Below are 23,690 nucleotides of genomic sequence, written 5' to 3' on the forward strand. Positions count from 1 at the left end.
TAGGTGAGTGGACAGATACATGGCAGATGCAGTTTAATGAGGATAAATGTGTGGTTATCCACTTTGGTGGCAAGAACAGGAAGACAGATTACTATCTAAATGGAGTCAAGTTAGGTAAAGGGGAAGTACAACGAGATCTAGGTGTTCTTGTACACCAGTCAATGAAAGCAAGCATGCAGGTACAGCAGGCAGTGAAGAAAGCTAATGACATGCTGGCCTTCATAACAAGAGGAATGGAGTATAGGAGCAAAGAGGTCCTTCTGCAGCTGTACAGGGCCCTGGTGAGACCACACCTGGAGTATTGTGTGCAGTTTTGGTCTCCAAATTTGAGGAAGGACATTCTGGCTATTGAGAGTGCGCAGTGTAGGTTCAGGAGGTTAATTCCTGGATGACGGGACTATCATTTGTTGAAAGATTGGAGCGACTGGGCTTGTATACACTTGAGTGTAGAAGAATGAGAGGGGTTCTGATTGAGACGTATAAGATTATTAAAGGATTGGACACTCTGGAGGCAGGAAGCATGTTTTTGCTGATGGGTGAGTCCAGAACCAGAGGACACAGTTTAAAAATAAGGGGTAGGGCATTTAGAACAGAGTTGTGGAGAAACTTCTTCATCCAGAGAGTGGTGGATGTATGGAATGCTCTGCCCCAGAAGGCAATGGAGATCAAGTCTCCGGATACTTTTAAGAAAGAGATGGATGTAGCTCTTTAAGGTAGTGGAATCAAAGGTTATGGAGATAAGGCAGGAACAGGATACTGATTGTGGATGATCCGCCATGATCATAATGAATGGTGGTGCTGGCTCGAAGGGCAAAATGGCCTACTCCTGCTCCTATTGTCTATTGTCTAGTGATTTACTTTCAGTGACAAAACAGGATTGAGGCATTGAATGGCCTATTCATTTTCCTATGTTTCTATTAAAATGTCACCTTTAATGTATCACAGTCCAAAACATAAATATGGCTCCATGGAGGAAATTTTGAGGTTTTACAGCCAGCCTCACCCAGTGACTGGAAATATTAGAAAACTGCTTCTGACCATTTGAAGTAATGACGGGAAAGTAGTACATTGTCTGCACCTGTATTTCAACATGCACTCCTCACTGGAGGCACTCCCCATCAGCTAGGCAAGCTTAGAGAATCATCTTTCCTGTTTAAACCAATTGGGTTCAGAATCACTTAGTGATTATAAATTTCATTCATACAATTTCCCAGAAGCTTTACAGAGTATTCCAATGGAAAATTACTCCAGCAGGACCCCAAAACAACCCAGACAATAAAACCTCGAAGATGCTATTCTTTTAAACCATTTGGTCAAAGACCCATAACAATATGAAAGGAGGCCATTCTGCCCCTAGACCCATCGTGTGCCTTTATAGAGCAATCCGTCCCATTCCCCCTTTCTATCTGCACTTTCTCTCAAGTGCCCATCCAACTTTTTTTTAAGAAACCCGGGTCACCTAATTCTTGTGCCATCAACTAATGGGACAGCCTTCCCTTGTTGAGCTGTCGGTGTCTTGTACAACTCCAATAAATTTCTCCAAGATCCCTTTTGCTCCAAAGAGAACAACTTTAGTATCATTTCAAGTGAAAAAGGGATGGATTCAGTTTTGCAGAATTATCCTATTCTTGTTAGGAGAATAGCAGACAAAAAATACCTGTCCAATTTCATGAAAGGCAAGCATACAATAGGTTTGATTAGCAGAGGAACAGAGTTTAAATAGAGAGAAAAGGTGATGATGAGCTGATGGTGTTATTCTGAATAAGACTAATTATACCTTTTCTGGGGTGTTGAGTATAAATGTCACTATGAAAGTCAAAGAAGATACATACGGGATGATTCTACAAGAATATGTTCCCAACACAAGGCCTTGCTCACTGGTCATGCCTGATGGAAATGGGACTGCATTGCTCACATTTCTCTGCCAATTAAAAAGTGGTTGAAATTGTTCACAATATGAAGGATTCAAAAATTCGGAGAAATCGTGCAGAATTAGAATTAAATCAAGTATCATGTTAAGTAGGTTGATGGTTTTATACTCATGGTAATAGGCACCTGGAAGAAACTATTGGAAATCAAACAGAATAAATTAGTTCAACAAACTAAGTTCTGCAATCCTGCCACACCCAAATGTAAATAATAGTGGACAATTAAGGAATTCATTGAGGGAGGAGGCTCCACATATATCCCATCCTCATTAACAGAGGAGCCCAGCTCATCTGTGCAAAAAAGACAAGGCTGAAGCATTTGCATCCATCTTCAATCAGATATGCTAGGTATTTGATCCATCTGAGATGAGGAGGAATTTCTTCATTCAGAGGGTGGTGAATCTTTGGAGCTCATTGTCACAGAAGGCTGACTGTATTTAAGACAGAGATAGATAGGTTCTCGATTAGTAAGGGGCCCACGGGTTCCGAGAAGAAGGCAGGAGAATGGGTTTGAGAAGTAGATCATTGTGGTGCAAACTTGATGAGCAGAATGACCCACTTACGGTCATAGAGTCATAGAGATGTACAGCATGGAAACAGACCCTTTGGTCCAACTCATTCATGTCAACCAGATATCCCAACCTAATCTAGTCCCATTTGCCAGCATGTGGCACATATCCGTCTAAACCCTTCCTATTCATATACCCATCCAGATACTTTTGAAATGTTGTAATTATACCAGCCTCCACCACTTCCTCTGGCAACTCATTCCATATACGCACCACCCCTTTCATGAAAAAGTTGCCCCTTAGGTCCCTTTTATATCTTTCCCCTCTCACCCTAAATCTATGCCCTCTAGTTCTGGACTCCTCCACCCCAAAGACCTTGTTTATTTACCCTATCTATGCCCCTCATGATTTTATAAACCTCTATAAGGACACCCTTTCAGTCTCTGATGCTCAAGGAAAAACAACTCCAGCCTATTCAGCATCTACCTATAGCTCAAATCCTCCAACCCTGGTTAAATGCTTATAAATCTTTTCTGACACTTTTGAGTTTCATGACATCTTTCCAATAGGAAGGAGACCAGAATTACACACAAAATTCTAAAAGTGGCCTCATCAATGCCCTGTACATTTTGGTTCACTCCATATGTTATCAAGACATGACTAAAGACACTGGATACTGCAAAAGCAATGGGGCCTGACAACATTCTGGCAATAGCATTGAGGATTTGTGTTCTGGAACTAGCCATATCCGAAGCCAAGTTGTTCATAGTACACCTACAACATTGACATCTACTAGACAATGTGGAAGATTTCCCCAGTATGTCATGTTTCCAAAAATAGGGTAAGTCCAGCCCTGACAGTTACTGCCCTATCAATTTCTCTCAATTATTACCATAGTTATGTAAGAAATCATCAACAGAGCTATCAGATGGTACTTTCAAAGGAGTAACTTTGAATGCTTGGGAACTCAAACATTTCTTTCCAAGCAACGTGTCATCTTGAATTGGAAATGTACTGTTGTTCATTCATGGTCACTGGGTCAAAATCCTGGAACTACACTCCCAACGCAGTGTGCCAAACAACACCCCATTGAATGCAATGGTTCTAAAAAGCAGCTCACTACCAACATCTTCATGGTAACTAGGGATGAGCAATAATTACTGGCCTAATCTACATTGCCCACATTCCATGAATGAACCGTTAAAAATCAAGAAATGAGGTATGCTACTGATTAACATAGAGACAGATGGCTTTGATACAAGGCATGAAACTGGAGATTGAAATTAACCAAAAAGAGGTGGAATTATTGGATCAAATGCATTTAGTTCATAGAAACAGTTGAATTCCATTTGATCCAACATGGATTACTCACCTTTTGAAAAGAATTTGTTCACACAATAATATCGCTGACCGTATTTTGAAGTTCACCTGTTACCAGCCATGTGCAAGTTATGCCACTTAGCTTTGTGACAAGGTTATAATGGTATACATGCCTTATGGCTAAAACATAATCATCTACATGTGACAGCAGAATTCCAAAGCCACGAATTAACAGGAACTACTTACCCTTCATCGTCTTCATTTTTTTCAAAAGGCAACAATCTAAACCAACCCTTGGTCACTTGAGTCTTCAAAAGGGCATCTAGATTGAAGTCAACCTGTTTAGCAAAGAAATAGGTATATTGCTTTGCATGTGTACAAACAAGAACAAGCAGTGAAAACACAGCTATGAACGTAAACTAGTTGGTGTTGATCTAATGTTTCTACTTGTAGCTGCAATGACATCTGGAAGCTCAAAACCACTTACAACAGAGCAGTCTGTTTTATGAGTACATTGATCACTGGCCTCAGGATCTATCTATTACCTCAGTGGAAACAGTGGTTCAAGAAAGCAGCTCACTACCACATTCTTCATGGTAACTAGGGCTTCAGTGTGTTCTGCCTAGAGGATGTATTGCACCAACACGCTGAGCTCGGTTGAATAGCACCTCCTGTCTTTAACAAGAGTAGCAAAACCAATGACTTCAAGGTCCCCTACAAGTACCTCCAAGCTTAGACATGTAACTTGGACATGTAGTTCCAATCCTGGAATTCCTCACAATAATCCTTGTGAGGAACCATGTCCCTCACAAGGATTATGGGCAATGAGTTTTGAGATTTGTAGCTCAGGTTGAGGTTCTGGATGTAGGTTTGCTTGCTAAGCTAGAAGGTTCATTTTCAGACGTTTCGTCACCATACTAGGTAACATCTTTAGTGAGCCTCCGAACAAAGCACTGCTGATGTTTCCTGCTTTCTATTTTACATATTAGGGTTTATTTAGGTTGGTGATGTCATTTTTGTGGTGATTTCATTTCTATGGTGATGTCATTTCCTGTTCTTTTTCTCAGGGGCTGGTAAATGGGATCCAAGTCAATGTGTTTGTTGATAGATTTCCGGTTAGAATGCCATGCTTCTAGGAATTCTCATGCATGTCCAACCGGAACTCTATCAACAAACACATTGACTTGGACCCATTTACCACCCCCCGAGAAAAGAACAGGAAATGAATCACCATGGGAAATGACATCACCAACCCAAAGAAACCCAAACATATAAATAGAAATCATGAAACATCAGCAGTGCTTCATCCGGAGGATCACTGAAGATGTTACCTAGTATGGTGATGAAATGTCTGAAAATGAACCTTCCAACTCAACAAGCAAACCTACATCCAGATTATGGGCAACATTGGCTGTAACTAATTAGCAGTGACCAGCTCCTGAGAGCAACTTTAAAACATAAACTTGAGTGCTAGACTAATCAAGGAAAACGTGAAAATTTAGTTCACAAGTGTTCTATTTTCTTCTCATACTACATAGATATTTAGAGCAAGTTACTTCTGCATTTCAGTACTGACTAAATCTCAGGAAATTTGAAAATTAGAATCCTGCAAATGAATAATAACTGCAATTATTCTATTAGATTCTATTGGAAAATTGCAGCTATATTTTAGTAGGAATACTTACAGGATTCATCAGATCAGTTATTTCAGTTCGTAGGAGTTGCAGACTAATGAGATAGAAGAGTCCAGCATGAACCACACCTTTTTTTATTGCATGGTACAGAAAGGATGAAGCAAGATTAGAATACAACAAAGTAGACAAGACTGGTACAACTTTTACACTGAAGTGGTCCATTTACACTCCAATTCACAGGATCTGCAAGCTGCAATAAAATTCCTTCCGATTTTACAGTGAACCAGTGCAGCCTGCAAATAGTCTGCAAATAAATACCAAGTTACATTCTCAACAGACCTGTCTCAGGCAATGACCACCTGCAAAAGGACAAATTCTAACCATCATTCCTTGGCATCACGAGCATGACTATCACTATCTCCCACAATCAACACTCTCAGGGATTACCACTGATCAGACATTTAGCTGGACCAGTCACATCAATATCACAGCAACAAGAGCAGTTCAGAGACTACGAGTCCAGTAAAGGAACTCATTTCCTGATTCCCTAAAGTTTGCACCACCTGCAAGGCACAAATCAGCAAGGTGATGGCATATTTTCTAATTGCCTGGATGACTGCAGCAGACCATCTCGTACACAGAGCCCTATTTACCATCGTAAAGACTCATTGCCTCCACCATCGGTACACTGTGACTGCAGTGTGTACTGTGTATGTCAGATACACCACAGCAACTCAAACACCCTTCAACAAGCACCTTCCAAACTTATGACCTCGAGAATTTACAAAGGCAACAAGTCCAATGGAGCAACATTCCAAACTCCCCTCATGTCACCCACCATCCTGATTTGGAAATCTGTCACCTTTCTTTCATGGTTGATGGGTGAAAATCCTAAAACTCCCTCCCTGACAGCACTGTGGGTCTACATATACCAAACGGACTGCAGCAGTTCAGGCATGTGGTTCACCACCACTTTCTCAAATGCTATTAGGAACAGAAAATAAATACTAGTCCAAAAACTATGTTAAAACTAAAATGTGCAAATTACTGGTGCAATTGGGGAACTGAAGTAATACAAATAAAGAAAGGGGACTCTATTCTTATCCCTTAGGTTCTGATGACATTGGAGATTACTTTCAATGTGTGGGCTTTTTAGGTTCAGACTGTTTTTCAGATCAGCCTCTGATCTTTAGCTGACCAACTGTGGGTTCCACAAATTGTACTTGGTTAGGCCCAATTTCTGCAGGAATGACAAATCTTACTGACATATTACTGGAGCAGACAACTGGAGACACTCAGTCCCCCACTGACGCAGCAGAAGGCTTTGACATTCTTCAGATAATGTTGCCAATCAGTGGCAATGAATTATCCATCATTTTGATTCAACCAAATGTAGCCACACTGAGGAGGAGCATATGGAGCTCATGGGTTACAAGAATAGCATACTGTGAGAGAGATCATTTTTCTTGCACTTGACAAAATGAATATGAATGACACAAAAGTAAAAATTTTTTTTACGTTCAGCCTCAGTGGTTTATAGGAAAGAACTTGCATTTGCATTGGCATTTAACATAAAAATGTCCCCATAAGAAAATTGAAAAATATATAACCTCCTTGTAAGACTTAATTTTTTTCAAAGAGACAGGTTTACAGAAATTGCTACAGTTAGAGAGCAGTAATGGGGCAAAGGAGTCAAGAAAGGCAGATAGAGCACACGTGACGAAGGATCTTTCCTCTTTGGTGTCATGGGATGGAGGGGATCAAAAGACATGTAGAAGGCCAATATGTGGCGGCCAGAGAGCATGGGTGTACGGCTGTTAAGAGGACTTTGAATGAGATACTTTAGGATTGAGAGAGCTGTATAGATCAATAGGTTTGGGCAATCTGAAGGATTCACACAGTAGATTTTTGAAAAAGTCAGATGACGTTCAGTAGGCAGGCTAGGAAAGTATTAATGAAATCTTCTAGCCCTGACAGTGGGATGGATAAATGCTTTTTTCTGGTGGATGGATTAAGAATGAAGTCAAGTAACAATAATAGTCATAAAAATGTCCAACCAGACTGCATCATCGTCGACTTCACCAGTTTCCAATCTCCCCTTCCTCACCTCATCCCAGATCCAACCCTCCAACTCGGCACTACCCTTTTGACCTGTCCTACCTGTCCATCTTCCTTCCCACCTATCTGCTCCAACCTCCCCACCGACCTATCACAATCACCCCCCCATCCGCAACCACCTACCTTCCCTCCAGCCCTATCCCCACCCTCCTATTTATCTCTCAGCCCCCTTCCCCCTCCACATTCCTGATGAAGGGCTTATGCTTGAAATATCTACTCTCCTGATCCTCGGATGTTGCCTGACCTGCTGTGCTTTTCTAGCGCCACACTTTTCAACTTTAAAAATGTAAGAGCTATGTATCCTGAAGCTTAACTAGGAATCCCACAAGATGTCAAAACTGCAGAGCATCGTTTGGACTAAGCATGTAACGAGGGAGGGAGATACATCAGTGCTAAGGGAACAAAATTCATCAACACCTGATTGTTCGAGCTCCATTTTGTGCATGTGTTAACTTTAGAAAGCAAAAGATAGTGATAGGGATAAGGGAAGTGGTTAAAATTAGAGCTAGACAGATGGAGGTTTATCCTATAACTAAGGTTTGTTTCAGGGTGATTAGTCATAGAGAGCTGCAGCACTGAGAAAGGCCCTTTGGCCCATCATGTCCGTGCCGGTCAAAAACAAGACACAACTAATTTAGTCTGGGATAATGGACTGGTTGGACTGAAGGGTCTGTTTCTGTGCTGCATGACTCTCTGACTCTATAACTATTCTAATCCCATTTTTTCAGCATTTGGCCAGGCCTTGTATATCTTGGTATCCCAAGTGCACATCTAATTACTTCTTAAATGGTATGAGAGTTTCTGCTTCTAGACTCTGCCCTTCAATCCACTGATTGAAAAACATTTTCCTCATACCTCCTGTATAAACCTCCAATCCCTTACTTTAAATCTATGCCCCCAGCCATTGATCCCTCCATCAAAATTACTTCCTGTCTATCTTAACTATACCACACATCTCAGTTATGTCGCCTCTCAGTCTCCTCTGCTGAGAGAGAAACTGTAGTGATTGTAATGAGGTCAGCCAGATGGACCTCATAGAATATGAGTTTCCTGACTGGGGCTGTTAATCTGGTCCAATCAGGGTGCCCTGGCTGACAGATAAAAAGAGGAGAGTCAGAGATTTTGGTACACTGAGAGCTGACTCTGAAGAGGTAGTATTAGAGGCAAGGGCTGTTCAAGTGTTAATAAATGGTGACTTGGTAACGGGATACCAGCCTCTGTGGGGTTGTTTCAAAAACAACTCCAACTTGTCCAATCTCTCTTCATAACTGAATTTCTCTAACCCAGGCAACATTCTGGTCACTATCCTCTGTGCCCTCTTCCATTCTATCACATAATGTGGATTCCAGAACTGCACACAATACTCTGGTTGTGACCTAACCCAGTTTTAAACAGTTCCATCATAACCTCCCATGCCCTTACACTGTACGCCTCAGCTAATAAAGGCAAGTATAGCCTATGTCCTCTTCCAAATGATTCTTCCAATACTTCATTAAATGTAGTTTTGACTTGCCTTTTTGTACCAGTTTTAAAATGTTAATTCACAGCAGAGAATAAAACAGCAAATTCTCAGTATTGCACCAATTATATCATTAAGAGGTTTTTAGATTAGATTACTTATCTCTGACTCTCCTCTTTTTTTTTCGTAGCCGCGGAAGAGGGGCAGGCAGTCGGCCCTAACGACCCCCTCCACGGCCCGCTGCCTGGACCTGTTGATGGCCAGTTTGGCCGGGCCCCGGAGCAGACCCACGAGGAGGTCTTCAGATCTGCCCTCCTTCCTCCACCCTCCTGTTTATTTTTTTTTTGTGAATCTCCTGTTTATTTTTTTTTTAAACCCCCACACTACCACCTAAGTGCGGTAGTGCTTATTTTATTCCCCAGCACCCATGGTGTGTGTGTGCAGGTGTGAGACACAGTGAAAGACACAAAGTGCACGAAACTTTATTCAATTTCCACCACCAGGACTCTCCTCTTTTTATCTGTCAGCCAGGGCACCCTGATTGGACCAGATTAACAGCCCCAGTCAGGTCTCCGATTGGAATCCAAATTGCAATCATTTAAATTTTGTTCTTAAACTGTTCTTGCTTCTTGATGAACTCTGTTTTAAAATGGAAGCAATAGTAAGCCTGGCTTACTCTTGCAAAAAGTATAATGAAATAATTGGCTTTATGGTTTTAGTCATGCCAAGAAAAAAACACTCCAATTGGGTATGCTTTAGTCTTGACAATGGAAACAGGTAATCTTTCTACTGAAAAAAAGCAGAACTGCTGATAATATATTGCAGCCAATTGCAGATGAGGTAACACCACAACACACAGGCTGCCTCACCCACATTCTACATTATTGTACAAAATACGTGTATACACAAATAAACAGCAGTGGTAGTGGTTTTAACATGTTATGACAATGAAGGAAATGTGTGCCATTGATGCACTGTCTGTGCATGACAGCAGTTGTAATTTTTAAATAAAATCTGCAAGTCTACCACATCTTTCTCTACAAAATAGTCTGAAGAAAAGTGCAAAGCAATTTAAGGCTTAAAAGATTGTCACTTTTGAATAAACGAGGATGCACTATTTATTCAATACAAACCTCAGAAAAATAATCATCCCACTTAATCACTAGAGAAGCAAATAACAAAAACAATTGTTGAGACAGCTCATTACTGTGTGTTACTTAAGGAAAGAAAATCTAAAATACTCAGATATGGAAGAGGTTGAGACTTTTTTTAGCAACCATAAGTTCAACAGACATCTCAATAACAGGCATTGATATTGCCTCAACAGCAGGAGACCAAAAGAAGCCACAAAAACTTTAGAATATTGTTATCTATCTGGTAAGACTGTCTTCAATGTTTGCAGCATTGCAATACAGGCTGACAAAGCTCAAGATATGCTCTCTGTCCAGTGTACGTGGTAGCGCCTTTAGAAATGCTAAGAGCATTGGAAACCTAAATGCAAGCTATAGGAACACAGGAATAAGTACAGACCATTCGGCCACTCCAACATGTCCTACACTTCAATGTGATCACAGCTGATTGTATTCAACTTTGTCCTGCTGTGGTTTCATATCATTTATAGGTGAATTACTAGGCGAATAAAAATCTGTCCATCCAAAATTTAATGTGATAAATTGAAGTGTATATATATTGCACTTTGTGGGAGAAAGCTCCACACTTCCTCTACGGTGAAAGTGAAGAGGTGTTTCCTAGTTTTCTTCCTGAATGGCTGAGCTTTGTTTTTAAAATTATATCCCGGCGTCCTAGATTCCTGTTTCTCACTATATTTCATGGCAATCAAATCACCCTTTCACCTCTTGTATTCCAAGGCATACAAGCTGAATTTATATAATCTTTCCTCATACTTTAATCAGCTGCACTGTACACATTCCACCACCAATTTTCTGTGAAGAAGTGTCCAGAACTCCAGATGTGCTCTAACCAGGGTTTCATGCACTTGGACCAAATATTATACTCCAGTCCTATAGTTAGCACAGCTAAAGTTCCATTAGCCTTTGTCATTACTTTTTATACATGATTATTACATTTTTGAATCTGAATATTAAAGCTGTGTTAATTATATTGAGGCTTCAATAACTAGGGCTAGACCCTATACTTCATTCCCTTGCTTAGGAGGCCTAGAACCAGGTGACACAGTCTCAGACTAAGTAGTATGCTATTTTACATTAGGGGCAGACATTTCTTCATTCAGAGAATAGTAGGTATCTGAAATGTTCTGCCCCAGAGGGCTGTGGACCCTCAGTCATTGAGTCTGTTAGAGATTGTTAGATTTTTAGATTGAAAGTTATCAAGGAATATGGGGATAGAGCAGGAAGGTGATGTTGATGTAGAACATCAGTCATCATCTAGTTGAATTGCAGAACAAGTTTGAAGGGTTGGATGGCTTACTCCAGCTCCTATTTGCCATGTTCCTATGTTCCAGTTGCAGAAAACTACCTTACATTTCACTAAGTGTTTGCTTCCCAGCATCTTCCGGGCAAGGAGCAGTTTGATCTGTGCTGTGCAAAGCTACAAATTTGGACTGCAGAGGTCTGAATTATTCTAACAATAGTTTGCGTATTCATGCACAAACACAGTCAGGTACTCAAAACCAACAAGGCAAATTTACTCTAATAAGATTCATTTTCATCTGGCATTTATAGTTGTGATATAGAGGAATCAAATGTCGAAATTATCTGTGGAAGTGCTATCAAGCATGAGAAAATATGCAGTGTTAAACCTTTAAAAAGTACAATTTTCACCCAGTGTATTTGGATGGTGCATCTCTGCAGTTGAGCACGCCTTTATAACAGGTTCATTTAGATTTTATAAACAGGTGCTGTACTACACCTCCTTTAAATAACTTGCACTGACTGATCTCCTTAAGGTTATTGCTGGAGAATTGCAAAAACTGGTTTCTCAAATAGGTCACCTTGGACTAATTAAAATACACTGCCTTTGACTCAGACTCTGATTAGTTTCCAGTTCCTTATTTGAGTCCAGGTACTTCATAATGTATGGCATGGAGAGAAATCAATATGAGTGAGCAGATTATAGCACATTTCTCAACATTATAAAACATGTCTCACTGTTCAGTCTGAAGCCCAGCTTTATTACAGATAACTGCTCTCATCCAGCATTCATTACTGCTACACTTGTCTGAATTTATGCTTGCTCTTCTGCCAGTATCAATTGTTTCAGCTTTTATCTTGTACATCACCCACACCTTGAAAAAGAAGCCCATGCATCAGTTTAAGAATAAAGTTGCTTTTATAATGCTAAACAGGAAGAACAGAGCAAGGGTTCAAAAAAGTGCCATAAGCTTGAATAACAGATGCAAAGGAGTCAGAATTAATCAAGTGCAGGAAAAATCCAAAAAATGACGGCAGAGTGACATTAGCATCAACACTGACAGAAGAGAGGCTTTATCTCTAGACCACCTTTTGGGTGCATGGTATCTTTCGCATCTGTTTTGAAGTAAAGTTGTGCGAGGGAGAAAGAGAGAGGGAGGCAAAATACTCAGCACTTTGAAAGGAAATGATTGGTGAGCAGCCAGAAAATATTTTGTTTTAGTCTTAATTTTACTTCTGTTAATTTAGTTAATAATCCAACAAATACAAGGATGGTACACACCTCAGTCCCTTGAAATACACATCCCGTACCATATGGAAATTCCAGTCTGCTTCCTGTGTTCTGGAAAAGTGTATGTGTAGGACACGTGATCAGCTGCAGGCGATCAAATTTTGGGGTTTGCAGCTGAGTGAGCCATTTTACAGGGAAGGAATTCAAAGGTGGCCACTCCAGAACTAAAGAGTGATGAACAGAGAGGAAATGGGTGACTACCAGAGACACCACTGTCTCTTAAATGCATCTTTCTCTCCACCTTGGTATCTAATTCTGAATACTGGTGAGATCAATGGATCTTTGGGAATGCAGCCATAGCCAAGTCCACTGCACCATGGGCAGGGGGAGGGGCTTGGCTGTACCAATAGCTGAGTAAACGGCAGTGAGAAATTAGACAGGTTATATTGCTAGGTGATACTAAGTTAGAACATTTCTGTGGCTGCAGACATGACTCTGGGATGCTGTGGTGCCTTGTTGGTATGAAGGTCAAAGATGTCACCGTGATCAGATGGATGCATCTAAGGATGTTGAGGTAGTAAGGGCTGGAATTGAAGAGGCAGTAAGTATGACCTTCCAATTGTTTGTAGGTACAAGGAAGGTGCAACATGCTGCAGAACAGCAATCCTTGCTCACAACAGATTGTAAGAGAAACCAAGCAGCTGCAGGTCAATGAATTGAACATCAAGTTGGGGAAACATTTGGAAACAGTGATCTGGAACAAAGCTAACAGTAATTTGGAAAAGTGTGGATTAATTATGTAAAACTCTCATACATCTAATAAAAATAAATTCCACTTAACGAACTTGATTGAGTTTTTTGCTGAGGAACAGAGAGGCTCGATGAGTTTAATGCAGTTGCTGTGACATGGACTTCCAACCAACGATCATAAAGGACCAGATGATGGGCTATTTGGCAATTTTGAAGCCCATGGAATACCAACAACATTGGCAGCTATGATCAACATTGCCTGGTGTGAGGAAAGTAAGAGTTGTGCTGAATAGCTGCTTTTCGGATCAGAGCAAGATATACAGTGGTGTTGCTTGGGCCTACTGTTCTTGTTAGTTTATATCAATGAACTAGGATTGAGTGTACAGGGCACAATTCGCAACTTGTCAAACAACATAAAACTTGGAAACCTTGTGAAGAGCTTAAAAATGTGTTTCTGGAAAAGCGCAGCAGGTCAGGGAGAATCGACGTTTCAGGCATAAGCCCTTCTTCAGGAATGAGGAAGGTGTGCCAAGCAGGCTAAGATAAAAGGTAGGGAGGAGGGACTTGGGGGAGGGGCATTGGGAATGCGATAGGTGGAAGGAGGTTAAGGTGAGGGTGATAGGCCGGAGAGGGGGTAGGGGCGGAGAGGTTGGGAAGAAGATTGCAGGTCAAGAAGGCGGTGCTGAGTCCGAGGGTTGGGACTGAGAAAAGGTGGGGGGAGGGGAAATGAGGAAGCTGGAGAAATCTGCATTCACCCCTTGTGGTTGGAGGGTTCCTAGGCGGAAGATGAGGCGCTCTTCCTCCAGACGTTGTGTTGCCATGGCCTAGCGATGGAAGAGGCCAAGGACCTGTATGTCCTTGGCGGAGTGGGAGGGGGAGTTAAAGTGTTCAGCTATGGGGCGGTTGGGTTGGTTAGTGCAGGTGTCCCAGAGGTGTTCTCTGAAACATTCCGCAAGTAGCCAGCCTGTCTCCCCAATGTAGAGGAGGCCACATCGGGTGCAGCGGATGCAGTAAATGATTTGTGTGGAGGGTCAGGTGAATTTGTGATGGATATGGAAGGATCCTTTGGGGCCTTGGAGGGAAGTGAGGGGGGAGGTGTGGGCACAAGTTTTGCATTTCTTGCGGTTGCAGGGGAAGGTGCCGGGAGTGGAGGTTCGGTTGGTGGGGGGTGTGGACCTGACAAGGGAGTCGCGGAGGGAGTGGTCTTTCTGGAAGGCTGATAGGGGAGGGGAGGGAAATATATCCTTGTGGTGGTGTCTGTTTGGTTGTGGCGGAAATGACGAAGGATGATACGATGTATCTAGAGGTTGGTGGGGTGGTAGGTGAGGACCAGTGGGGTTCTGTCCTGGTGGCAATTGGAGGGGCGGGGTTCAAGGAAGGAGCAGCGGGAAGTGGAGGAGATGCGGTGGAGAGCATCGTCAACCACCTCTGAGGGGAAATTGCAGTACTTGAAGAAGGAGGCCGTCTGGGTTGTTCAGTATTGGAATTGGTCCTCCTGGGAGCAGATGCGGCGGAGACGAAGGAATTGGGAATATGGGATGGCATTTTTACAGGGAGCAGGGTGGGAGGAGGTGTATTCTAGGTAGCTGTGGGAGTCAGCCGGTTTATAGTGAATGTCCGTGTTGAGTCGGCTGGCTGATTTTCTCTTGCAGAGAGCTGGCATGGCCATGACAGGCCAAATAGCCTCCTTTTGTGCTGTAACCATTCTATGATTGAATGATGGCTGAACAATTCAGAATTACAAATGAACTGCTGCTGAAATGACAAGTGGAAACCACTCTTTTGGGGGATTTGCTGACAATGACAAGTTCTACAGCTGCCAGCATGACACGTTCAGTTGACAAGGTAAAAACAATGACTGCAGATGCTGGAAACCAGATTCTGGATCAATGGTGCTGGAAGAGCACAGCAGTTCAGGCAGCATCCGAGGAGCTTCAGCAAAATCAACGTTTCAGGCAAAAGCCCTTCATCAGGAATAAAGGCAGAGAGCCTGAAGCGTGGAGAGATAAGCTAGGGGAGGGTGGGGGTGGGGAGAAAGTAGCATAGAGTACAATAGGTCAGTGGGGGAGGAGATGAAGGTGACAGGTCAGGGAGGAGAGGGTGGAGTGGATAGGTGGAAAAGGAGCTGGGCAGGTCCATGTTCAGTTGACACCAAGCTGGGCATCTCTCTTCAACACAGGCAAGGCCTGACAAGTGCCCCTGTAAGCTACTTCTTACCCCAAAGGGTAGATTCTCTCCTGCAATCAAAAATGGCCAGGTCTCACACACTGGACTCTTCCAGAACTGCTTCCGTGTAAAGGGGGCATTATCCTGTCAACATACAGAACTCAAACGCAACAATATTCCAGGAGCATTTTTGACTTAGTGATGCCACAAGCCAAAATTATATGAGACCCGAAGATCAAAAGCCCCTGGAATGGTTAGTGCAGAAATGGTGTTGTTCCAGTTGACCACTGTACCACAGAATTCAGACAAGTCTGTTAGTGTACACAGGTTTAGTGAAAACTACCCTCTGCCTGCTGCAGGAACAAAATATCATTGAGGAGAATGAGCTGCATTTCGAAACGTATTTTCAACCAGTTAATCACACAATTTCTTTTCCTGTAACTTGCAACAATTTTTAGACTTGTGTATCTTCATATTTTCAAGCTGACAGAGAAACTTCCAATCTGGAAATCTTTATTTAAATGACATTCATCTGACTGGTGAAAGTGATGGCTGACATAGAGACGCGTGAAAATTCTGAGCATCAGTGGAGGTGGAGATGATTAGCTTTACAGGATGCGGTACATGTGGGCGTACAGACTGCTCTCCCGCGCAGCTATTGTAGAGCTGTAATTTAAAATAATGGTCTGATGCATCTGGAGTATGCTTTAATCTATTCTTTGTTGCATGAAGTGCTGGCAGGAAGCGGTGATGCAGGACAAAAAGGTTCCTCACCAAGCAATTTCTCAGAGAATACCGTTCTTTGGGGATTAGAAGCTGAACATTACTGGCTGCAGAACCGGGTGATTTTAAAGGTTTCAAATTTATAACACATGTTGGAATTTGATTTTTAAGCAATCCAATTGATCTTTCGCTTGCAAGAGTGCTCTTCTGCTTGTAAATTCCAATGAACCATTTTGCAGAGGCAATTCTCAAAACACTTTATTTATGAGAAAGATCTTTTCCATCACACTGATCTTTGGCAACTGTTGCATGTAATTTTTCTCTTTTGTTGACAATGTAAGAAGAAGTTAATCTTTTTGGCAAGAGGCTGAGTGTTACCTGACAGGTTAGGGATTTATCTTTTCTATTCATTATTCTAATTTATTTCTGAATAACCTGACTCTTCAAATAAACAGCGTCTTAATGATCATCAAAACGTATGTTGCAACTCTTGCAATAAATCCTCCAGATGAAACAGTTCCTGGTTCACAGTGTGTGACTGACTGGACCTTGCACCAAAGGCTCTGCCACACCTTCTCTCGTACGTCTAGTTTGTGATTAGTAGAACTTTTGTATGCCTTTTCTCAGATCCCTTGTGTAGAAGGCAGCCTGCACTCATTATCTAAGTGAAAGATTCTCCCCTTGAGCTATTACCTTGAATATCCTCATCCCAGCCAGATATTCAACACCTCCCAGCCACTTACTGGAATCTTGGAGCATACCGCTCCTGGTGCTTTTGCTCAACTACTTCCCATTGGAATGCTCAAGTTACAATTCACTGGGCTGAATTTTACCAGAAATTGTCAATTTTGGTGAATTTCCTTGTGGGTTTCTCTCTGCGAGCCCTCGCGAATTCTCTCATGTTATCTTCTCCAACTCACCTCATTACCTACACTCTATGTCACTGTGGTGCCCTGCTCATACATTCCCACCCATGGAAATACTGGTCACTGCTGGCACCTTGAAAAGATTTCTGGCGCAAGTGCCATTTTTAAAACTCAGATGTGTACCTGGTTAAGTGTTGGCGGTCTGTAGCTACCCCACACAATTCCTGTCAATTGACCCAGACGTGTTGGGCAGGGAGAAATTTGCACCTTGCTTTGCATTCAGGGACTTGGAAGTCCCGGTGGATGGAGTAGGTGGTGGTGGGGGGGTGGGGTTGGGTGGGGGGGGATGTTGCATGTGGTCACTGCCCATGGAGTGTACCCTGAGATGTTGATGATTGATGGAGGTCTGGACGAGCAAGGGGGGAGCTGGAATCACCAGGATTACCATTCTGCCTTTCTCGTCGGGAATTGTCAGCATCTAGTTTCTCTCTGGCAGGTGAGAGATTGGGAAACTGCATACCAATAAGGCGGGTGGTGTAATAATGAGACGTTAATGCATGCTAATAGGCCTCTCGCTCCACACTGGTGCGAATCTCATCTCACTGGGTTGGAATCTCATTCAGCGCTGGGTTGGAAAATGGGACTTACTGCTCACAGCATGGAAAGCTCTTCACTGGCAATCTCATTTGATTTTCCCAACTTTCCTGCTATTGCCACATCACTCAGGGGCTGGGAGATGGAATATATATGTAGCCCTACAATGTTCAGCTGAGGAGACAATCTATTTCAGCTCTGCTCCAACAACGAACTAACTTTCCTTTCTGAATCGTGAAGTATTTACATTTACAGCAGAAATCACATCCCCACCCAAACCTGCCTTTACCACCAATCATGTAACATCCCTCCTAACATCTGCCATTGTTTTCCTTGGTACCACAATGCCTCCAATTCTGTGTAATCCCTCTCCTCATCACACCTGAAAATTCTAAAATGAGGAATTTTGAGCTGTTTCCTGCACTCAGTTTCCTAGATCTTCCATGTTCACTTGTTAATTTAGTCCATTCATCTGGGATGGATTCAAATTGCATTCTCAGAGCTGAAAGGATACTTCCACTGCTCCATCAGCCCCTGTGAAAATATTGACCCCTTGTAATATGCACCCAAACCTTCTCCCCGATTGTCATTTTTTACATCGATATTTCTAATCAACCTGTTCAGAGATGTTATGACACCCCCCCAGAGCCAATGGGACGTGAACCTAGGCCTACTGGTTTAGAGATAGTGACACCGCCACTGTACCAGTAGAGCTCCTCAGAGTCAACTAATATAATGACTAAGTTACCACATACATCTGCAGTGCCAAATTTTAAAATTTACTTCACGCAATGAAACAATGAACCAAAGTTCAATTCAAGCAGCTGAGTTTTGAAATCCCATTCCACACCCTTCACTGAAGCAACTAGAGATGATACAGATCCCAAACCACATCACAGCACTAGCTAAAACAGATCACTTACCAAGATTGATCGTCCCGCACAATGATACAAGTCATATCTGGAGATTGAGTGGAATGGGTCTTTCTCCCTGGAGTTTCGCAGTATCAGAGGGTGCCTCATTGAAACATGGAAAACTGTTAAATGGGCTTGAGAGAATTTATTGCTAAAAGGTTCGTTCTCTGGGCTAGGGTTTGTTGAACTAAGGGGTCATAATCTCAGGATTAGAGGTCAGCCATTTGGGGCTCAGACGAGGATAAACCTCTTCACTCAGTGGTGGTTGTGAATCTTGGGAGTTCTCTTCCCCAGCTGGTTGTGGTGCTTAGTATGGTCAAGATTGAGTACTTTATTATTTTTATGCACGAGGAATATTAGAATAGAGCAGGAAGGGAGAACTGATGTAGAATATCCATTATTTTATTGAGCGTCAGAGGAGAGGTGTGGGGTATAGAGTCCACCTCTACTCTTTGTGCCCATAATCTTATAAGGAAGATCAAATAGACTACATGATGCTAAGAGATCTGGTTTCTTTCAAAACCACTGAACATTGTTGTCTATCTGCAGACAGAAATGTATATTTTACCACTCATCATCGCATCTAACTCACCCACACCTCAAAAAGATAATGGCAATATCTCATTGGGTCAGACTGATGTTTTCTTAAGAATTTTGGAGGACAGAGAGATATAAGCATAATTAATGCATTTTCTGGATTAAATTGCGTCCTGCCATACAGAAGTACAACTGGTTCAAATTAGTTGCTTTATTATTTCTACCCCAAAGGTGAACACTGAGACTAAATGCGCAAAGAACTGGCCAGAGGATAAGGTTCTAGAAAATTAACTGGCAAAATATCTGCAATAAGCTCAGTGGTCAGTCTTCTGATAAGTAACTGCAGCTTCTTTGATACACGACATTCACAAAAATTGTTAGATTCAAAGCATTCAGAAAGAGATACGCTGTTGCATCCCTTGCCAGTGATGAGTTAAGTAATAGACAACCTCTGTTAAAAGGGAGTTTAATTTGTTCTTACTTATTTAGTGTTATGTAGTGTATTTGAAGAAGTAACAAAGAGGATTGATGAGGGCAGAGCGGTAGATGTGATCGATATGGACTTCAGTAAGGTTTTCAACAATGTTCCTCATGGGAGACTAGTTAGCAAGGTTAGATCTCATGGAATACAGGAAGAACTAGCCATTTGGATACAGAACTGGCTCAAAGGTAGAAGACAGAGGGTGGTGGTGGAGGGTTGTTTTTCAGACTGGAGGCCTGTGACCAGTGGAGTGCCACAAGGATCGGTGCTGGGTCCTCTACTTTTCATCATTTATATAAATGATTTGGATATGAATATAGGAAGTATAGTAGTAAGTTTGTAGATGACACCAAAACTGGAGGTGTAGTGGACAATGAAGAAGGTTACCTCAGATTACAACAGAATCTTAATCAGATGGGCCAATGGGCTCAGGAATGGCAGATGGAGTTTAATTTAGATAAATGTGAGGTGCTGCATTTTGGGAAAGCAAATCTTAGCAGGACTTATACACTTAATGGTAAGGTCTAGGGAGTGTTGCTGAACAAAGAGACCTTGGAGTACAGGTTCATAGCTCCTTGAAAGTAAAGTCGCAGGTAGACAGGGTAGTGAAGAAGGCATTTGGTATCCTTCCCTTTATTAGTCAGAGTACTCAGCACAGGGGTTGGGAGGTCATGTTGTGGCTGTACAAGAAATTGGTTAGGCCATTGTTGGAGTATTGCGTGCCAATCTGGTCTCCTTCCTATCAGAAAGATGTTGTGAAACTTGAAAGGGTTCAGAAAAGATTTACAAGGATGTTGCCAGGCTTGGAGGATTTAAGGTATAGGGAGAGGCTGGGGCTGTTTTCCCTGGAGCATCGGAGGCTGAGGTATGACCATATAGAGGTTTATAAAATCATGAGGGGCATGGTTAGAATAAATAGACAAGGTCTTTTCCCTGGGGTGGGGGAGTCCAGAACTAGAGGGCATAGGTTTAGGGTGAGAGGGGAAAGATATGAAAGAGACTTAAGGGGCAACGTTTTCACTCAGAAGGTGGTGAGTGTGTCAAATGGGCTGCCAGAGGAAGTGGTGGAGACTGGTACAATTGCAACATTTAAAAGGCACCTGGATGGGTATATGAATAGGAAGAGTTTGGAGGGATATGGGCCGGGCGCTGGCAGGTGTGACTAGATTGGGTTGGGATATCTGGACGGCGTGGACAGGTTGGACAAAAGTGTCTGTTTCCATGCTATACATCTCTATGACTCTATGACTCTAAACGTCCAGGCTAGGGAGTGGTGGACTATGAGCTGAAATGTCCCTCGAACCAGTGTGAAGCTGGCATTCTATTACCACAATTATGAGAGGCACAAGCAACACATTGCAGCAGTGAGATGAACTGAAACATATTGCTAGATTGGACTGAGTGTGGTCCCTTTCAGCAAAAGCAAATTTCCAGATTCATACTAAAATAAATGGAAAATAAAGAAAGACTTGCATTTTTACATCTTTTTGTGGACACTGGGCATCTCAAAGCACTTGCAACAAATGAAATAGATTTTGGAATAAAGTTACTGCTGCAATGTAGGAAAGTCAGCAACTAATTTCCATTCAGCATATTCCCACAATGTCATGTGATAGTAACCATACTTGTTTTGCAAAGTTGATTGATGGGAAATATTGGTCAGGACAACATGGATAACTCCACCAGTCTTTGAAAACAAAAGATGAAAGGGATGTTTAACATCCACCCAAGCTGACAGATGTGACTTCAATTTAACACCACATCCAAAAGATAGCACCTCTGACAATGCAATGTTTCCTCAATTCTGTGCTGAGCTTTGAGTTTTGTGTTCAAGCCCTGGAGTGGGATTTGAGCGGTGAATACTGTGACTCAGATACACGTGTGCTACCTTATGAGTCATAGCAGAAATACTTTATACAGGGATAGAGTTGAAACGTTGCAATGTTTGAACTGTGAAAGCTACTCCTAGAGACTGATAATGTAACATATTTATAAAATTTGTAGACAGAGCTAAACTCATCACATCTTAAATATCTGTCCCCTGGTACTTCTGTACCAAAGATGGTGCTATGATGAGGCAACTGTAAACTTTTCAATGTACTTACTTGAATACATGTGACAATAATGCTAATTCAATTGTGGCCTGATCACTTTCCAAACAGTTTTTTTTAACCTATTTTTCCTCATCAACCTGTTCAGAGATGTTATTACACACCTCTGGAGCAGGTGGGACTTGAGCCCAGGTCTCTCGGTCCAGGAGTAGGGACACTCCCATTGCGCTATTATAGTCCCTCAGTTTGATTGGTTTATAAATACACCATTTCAATGACAGCCACGACTCATTCCATATTAAATATTCAGCCGAACTCAATTTGTGAAAACACAAATAGCGTGAATGTAACTGCTAGGTCAAACAACAGCAGCTTACCTTGCCTAGAAAATCATTCTTTCCCACCATGTCCCAGTCCCAAACTTCCACAGTGAACATCATTCCTTCTGTCGGTAAGCCATCCTCCAGTTCAAACTCAAATACTTCATTCCAGTGAGGAAAACGAGTCTTCTTTATAGTCTAGAATTTACAAAGAGTTACCAAATATTAGAATATGTATTAGAAATGAATTCTGTAAGGAAAATGGTATATAGTTAATGCAGAAGTTGTATTATAATAATAGGTTTAGTCTTATCTAAGAGGAAATAAAGAGATTTTTAAAAAATCATAATAGTGACAATGAAGCTTTTGGATGGTTTAAAAAGCCTTTTACAAGTGCCCTTTTGAGAATGATACCTGTCCTTCTTACCCTGTCTTGTCTATATTTGTCTCCAGATCCACAGTAATGTGTTGAACTTGTACTGTGCTCTTAAACTGCCTAGGAAATTATGCATTTGTATCAGAACTGCTACAAAAAAATTAGTTTTTAAAAAATGCCGAGCAGGCACCAGAGTCAGAAGTGACAGAAATATATAATCCTATCCAGCTGTTATATACAGCTTTTATCCATTATGGTAAGTTTACCAAGGGGTCCACATTTTGCTAGGACCCCCGAAGTCACAGACCATATAACCCTTTCAATAAGCCTGCCCTAGTCATCATACTCAATAAACAATTAGGGAACGTGTTACAATTGGAGTATAATGCATCTGGACATCACTGTATTATGAATACAATACCATGTGGACAGACTGATAGTGACAGCTCTGTTATGAGTCTCTCCAGTGTTGTACAAGTTATTGAACTGGACTAATGCCAATCAAAACAGAGACCAATCTCCGGATCCCTTTCAAATGCATTTTATTTTACAATTAACATGCACATTGCCCCTTCTCAATTCTTTTTATCTCCATCTTATCATCATTGTCTACAGCAGATGGTTAACCAAATAACTTTCTGCAATGAAAATTGAATGCCAGTGATGATGACCATGAAACTCCCAGGTTGATATAACCCCATATGGTCAGACTCATAGCAAGGCAGTTGACTCAGAACTGCCCTCTTAAATTGCCTAAAACCATTCAGTTGAACAGGTATCAGGACCACTACAAAATATACAACAAGAATAAAAACAGATGGAATGCTCAGCAATACCGTAAGTAGGGGATTTTGAGATGAAAAAGACACACCTCGCTCTGCAAAGTCTTTTCATCACCATTCTGGGGTTGCTGTAAAATCACAAGTATCACAGTCCAGTCAAGTAATAACCTAATATGTTCATACTCAGACTTATATCTGTCTACCAATGTCCAGAACTCTTGTATCACCATTCCTGGGTACATTCTGTCTTATTGTCAGGACTGGTCTACCAGAATTGATGGCACTTGGGTGCTGTATACAGTTGTGAGTGAGCGGCTGCATGAATCACCAACATGAAAGTCTTCTTACATTAGGTCAAACATTCATCGGATGAGTTTGCACTCCTCCATATTGCGCACCATGTACAATAAGCACCGTGTGTATTCTGGAAACGGACTTCAATGTATATCAGTAGAGCCACTGTTGGTCAAGTTCTGAAGGATCTGTCGACCAGACTAGGCCTTGGTATTGGTGAGAGAACCACTTAAGGTAAAATCTAACT

At 41.8% G+C, this 23,690-nt stretch overlaps 1 protein-coding gene across 2 annotated transcripts in view; it reads right to left on the bottom strand.

Annotated features, from left to right (window-relative positions):
* Positions 1-23,690, bottom strand: part of LOC122562636 (rasGAP-activating-like protein 1) — a 270,514-nt gene that overhangs the window by 139,577 nt on the left and 107,247 nt on the right. For both annotated transcript variants that reach the window (XM_043715652.1, XM_043715650.1), the window contains exons 7-8: positions 22,049-22,189; positions 4,004-4,095 (exon numbers count right to left, since the gene is read on the bottom strand). In XM_043715652.1, the coding sequence (XP_043571587.1) occupies positions 4,004-4,095; positions 22,049-22,189 (233 nt within the window). The remainder of the gene's footprint in view (positions 1-4,003; positions 4,096-22,048; positions 22,190-23,690) is intronic.

Source organism: Chiloscyllium plagiosum, chromosome 25 (genome assembly GCF_004010195.1).
Source record: "Chiloscyllium plagiosum isolate BGI_BamShark_2017 chromosome 25, ASM401019v2, whole genome shotgun sequence".
Classification (NCBI taxonomy): Eukaryota; Metazoa; Chordata; class Chondrichthyes; order Orectolobiformes; family Hemiscylliidae; genus Chiloscyllium; species Chiloscyllium plagiosum.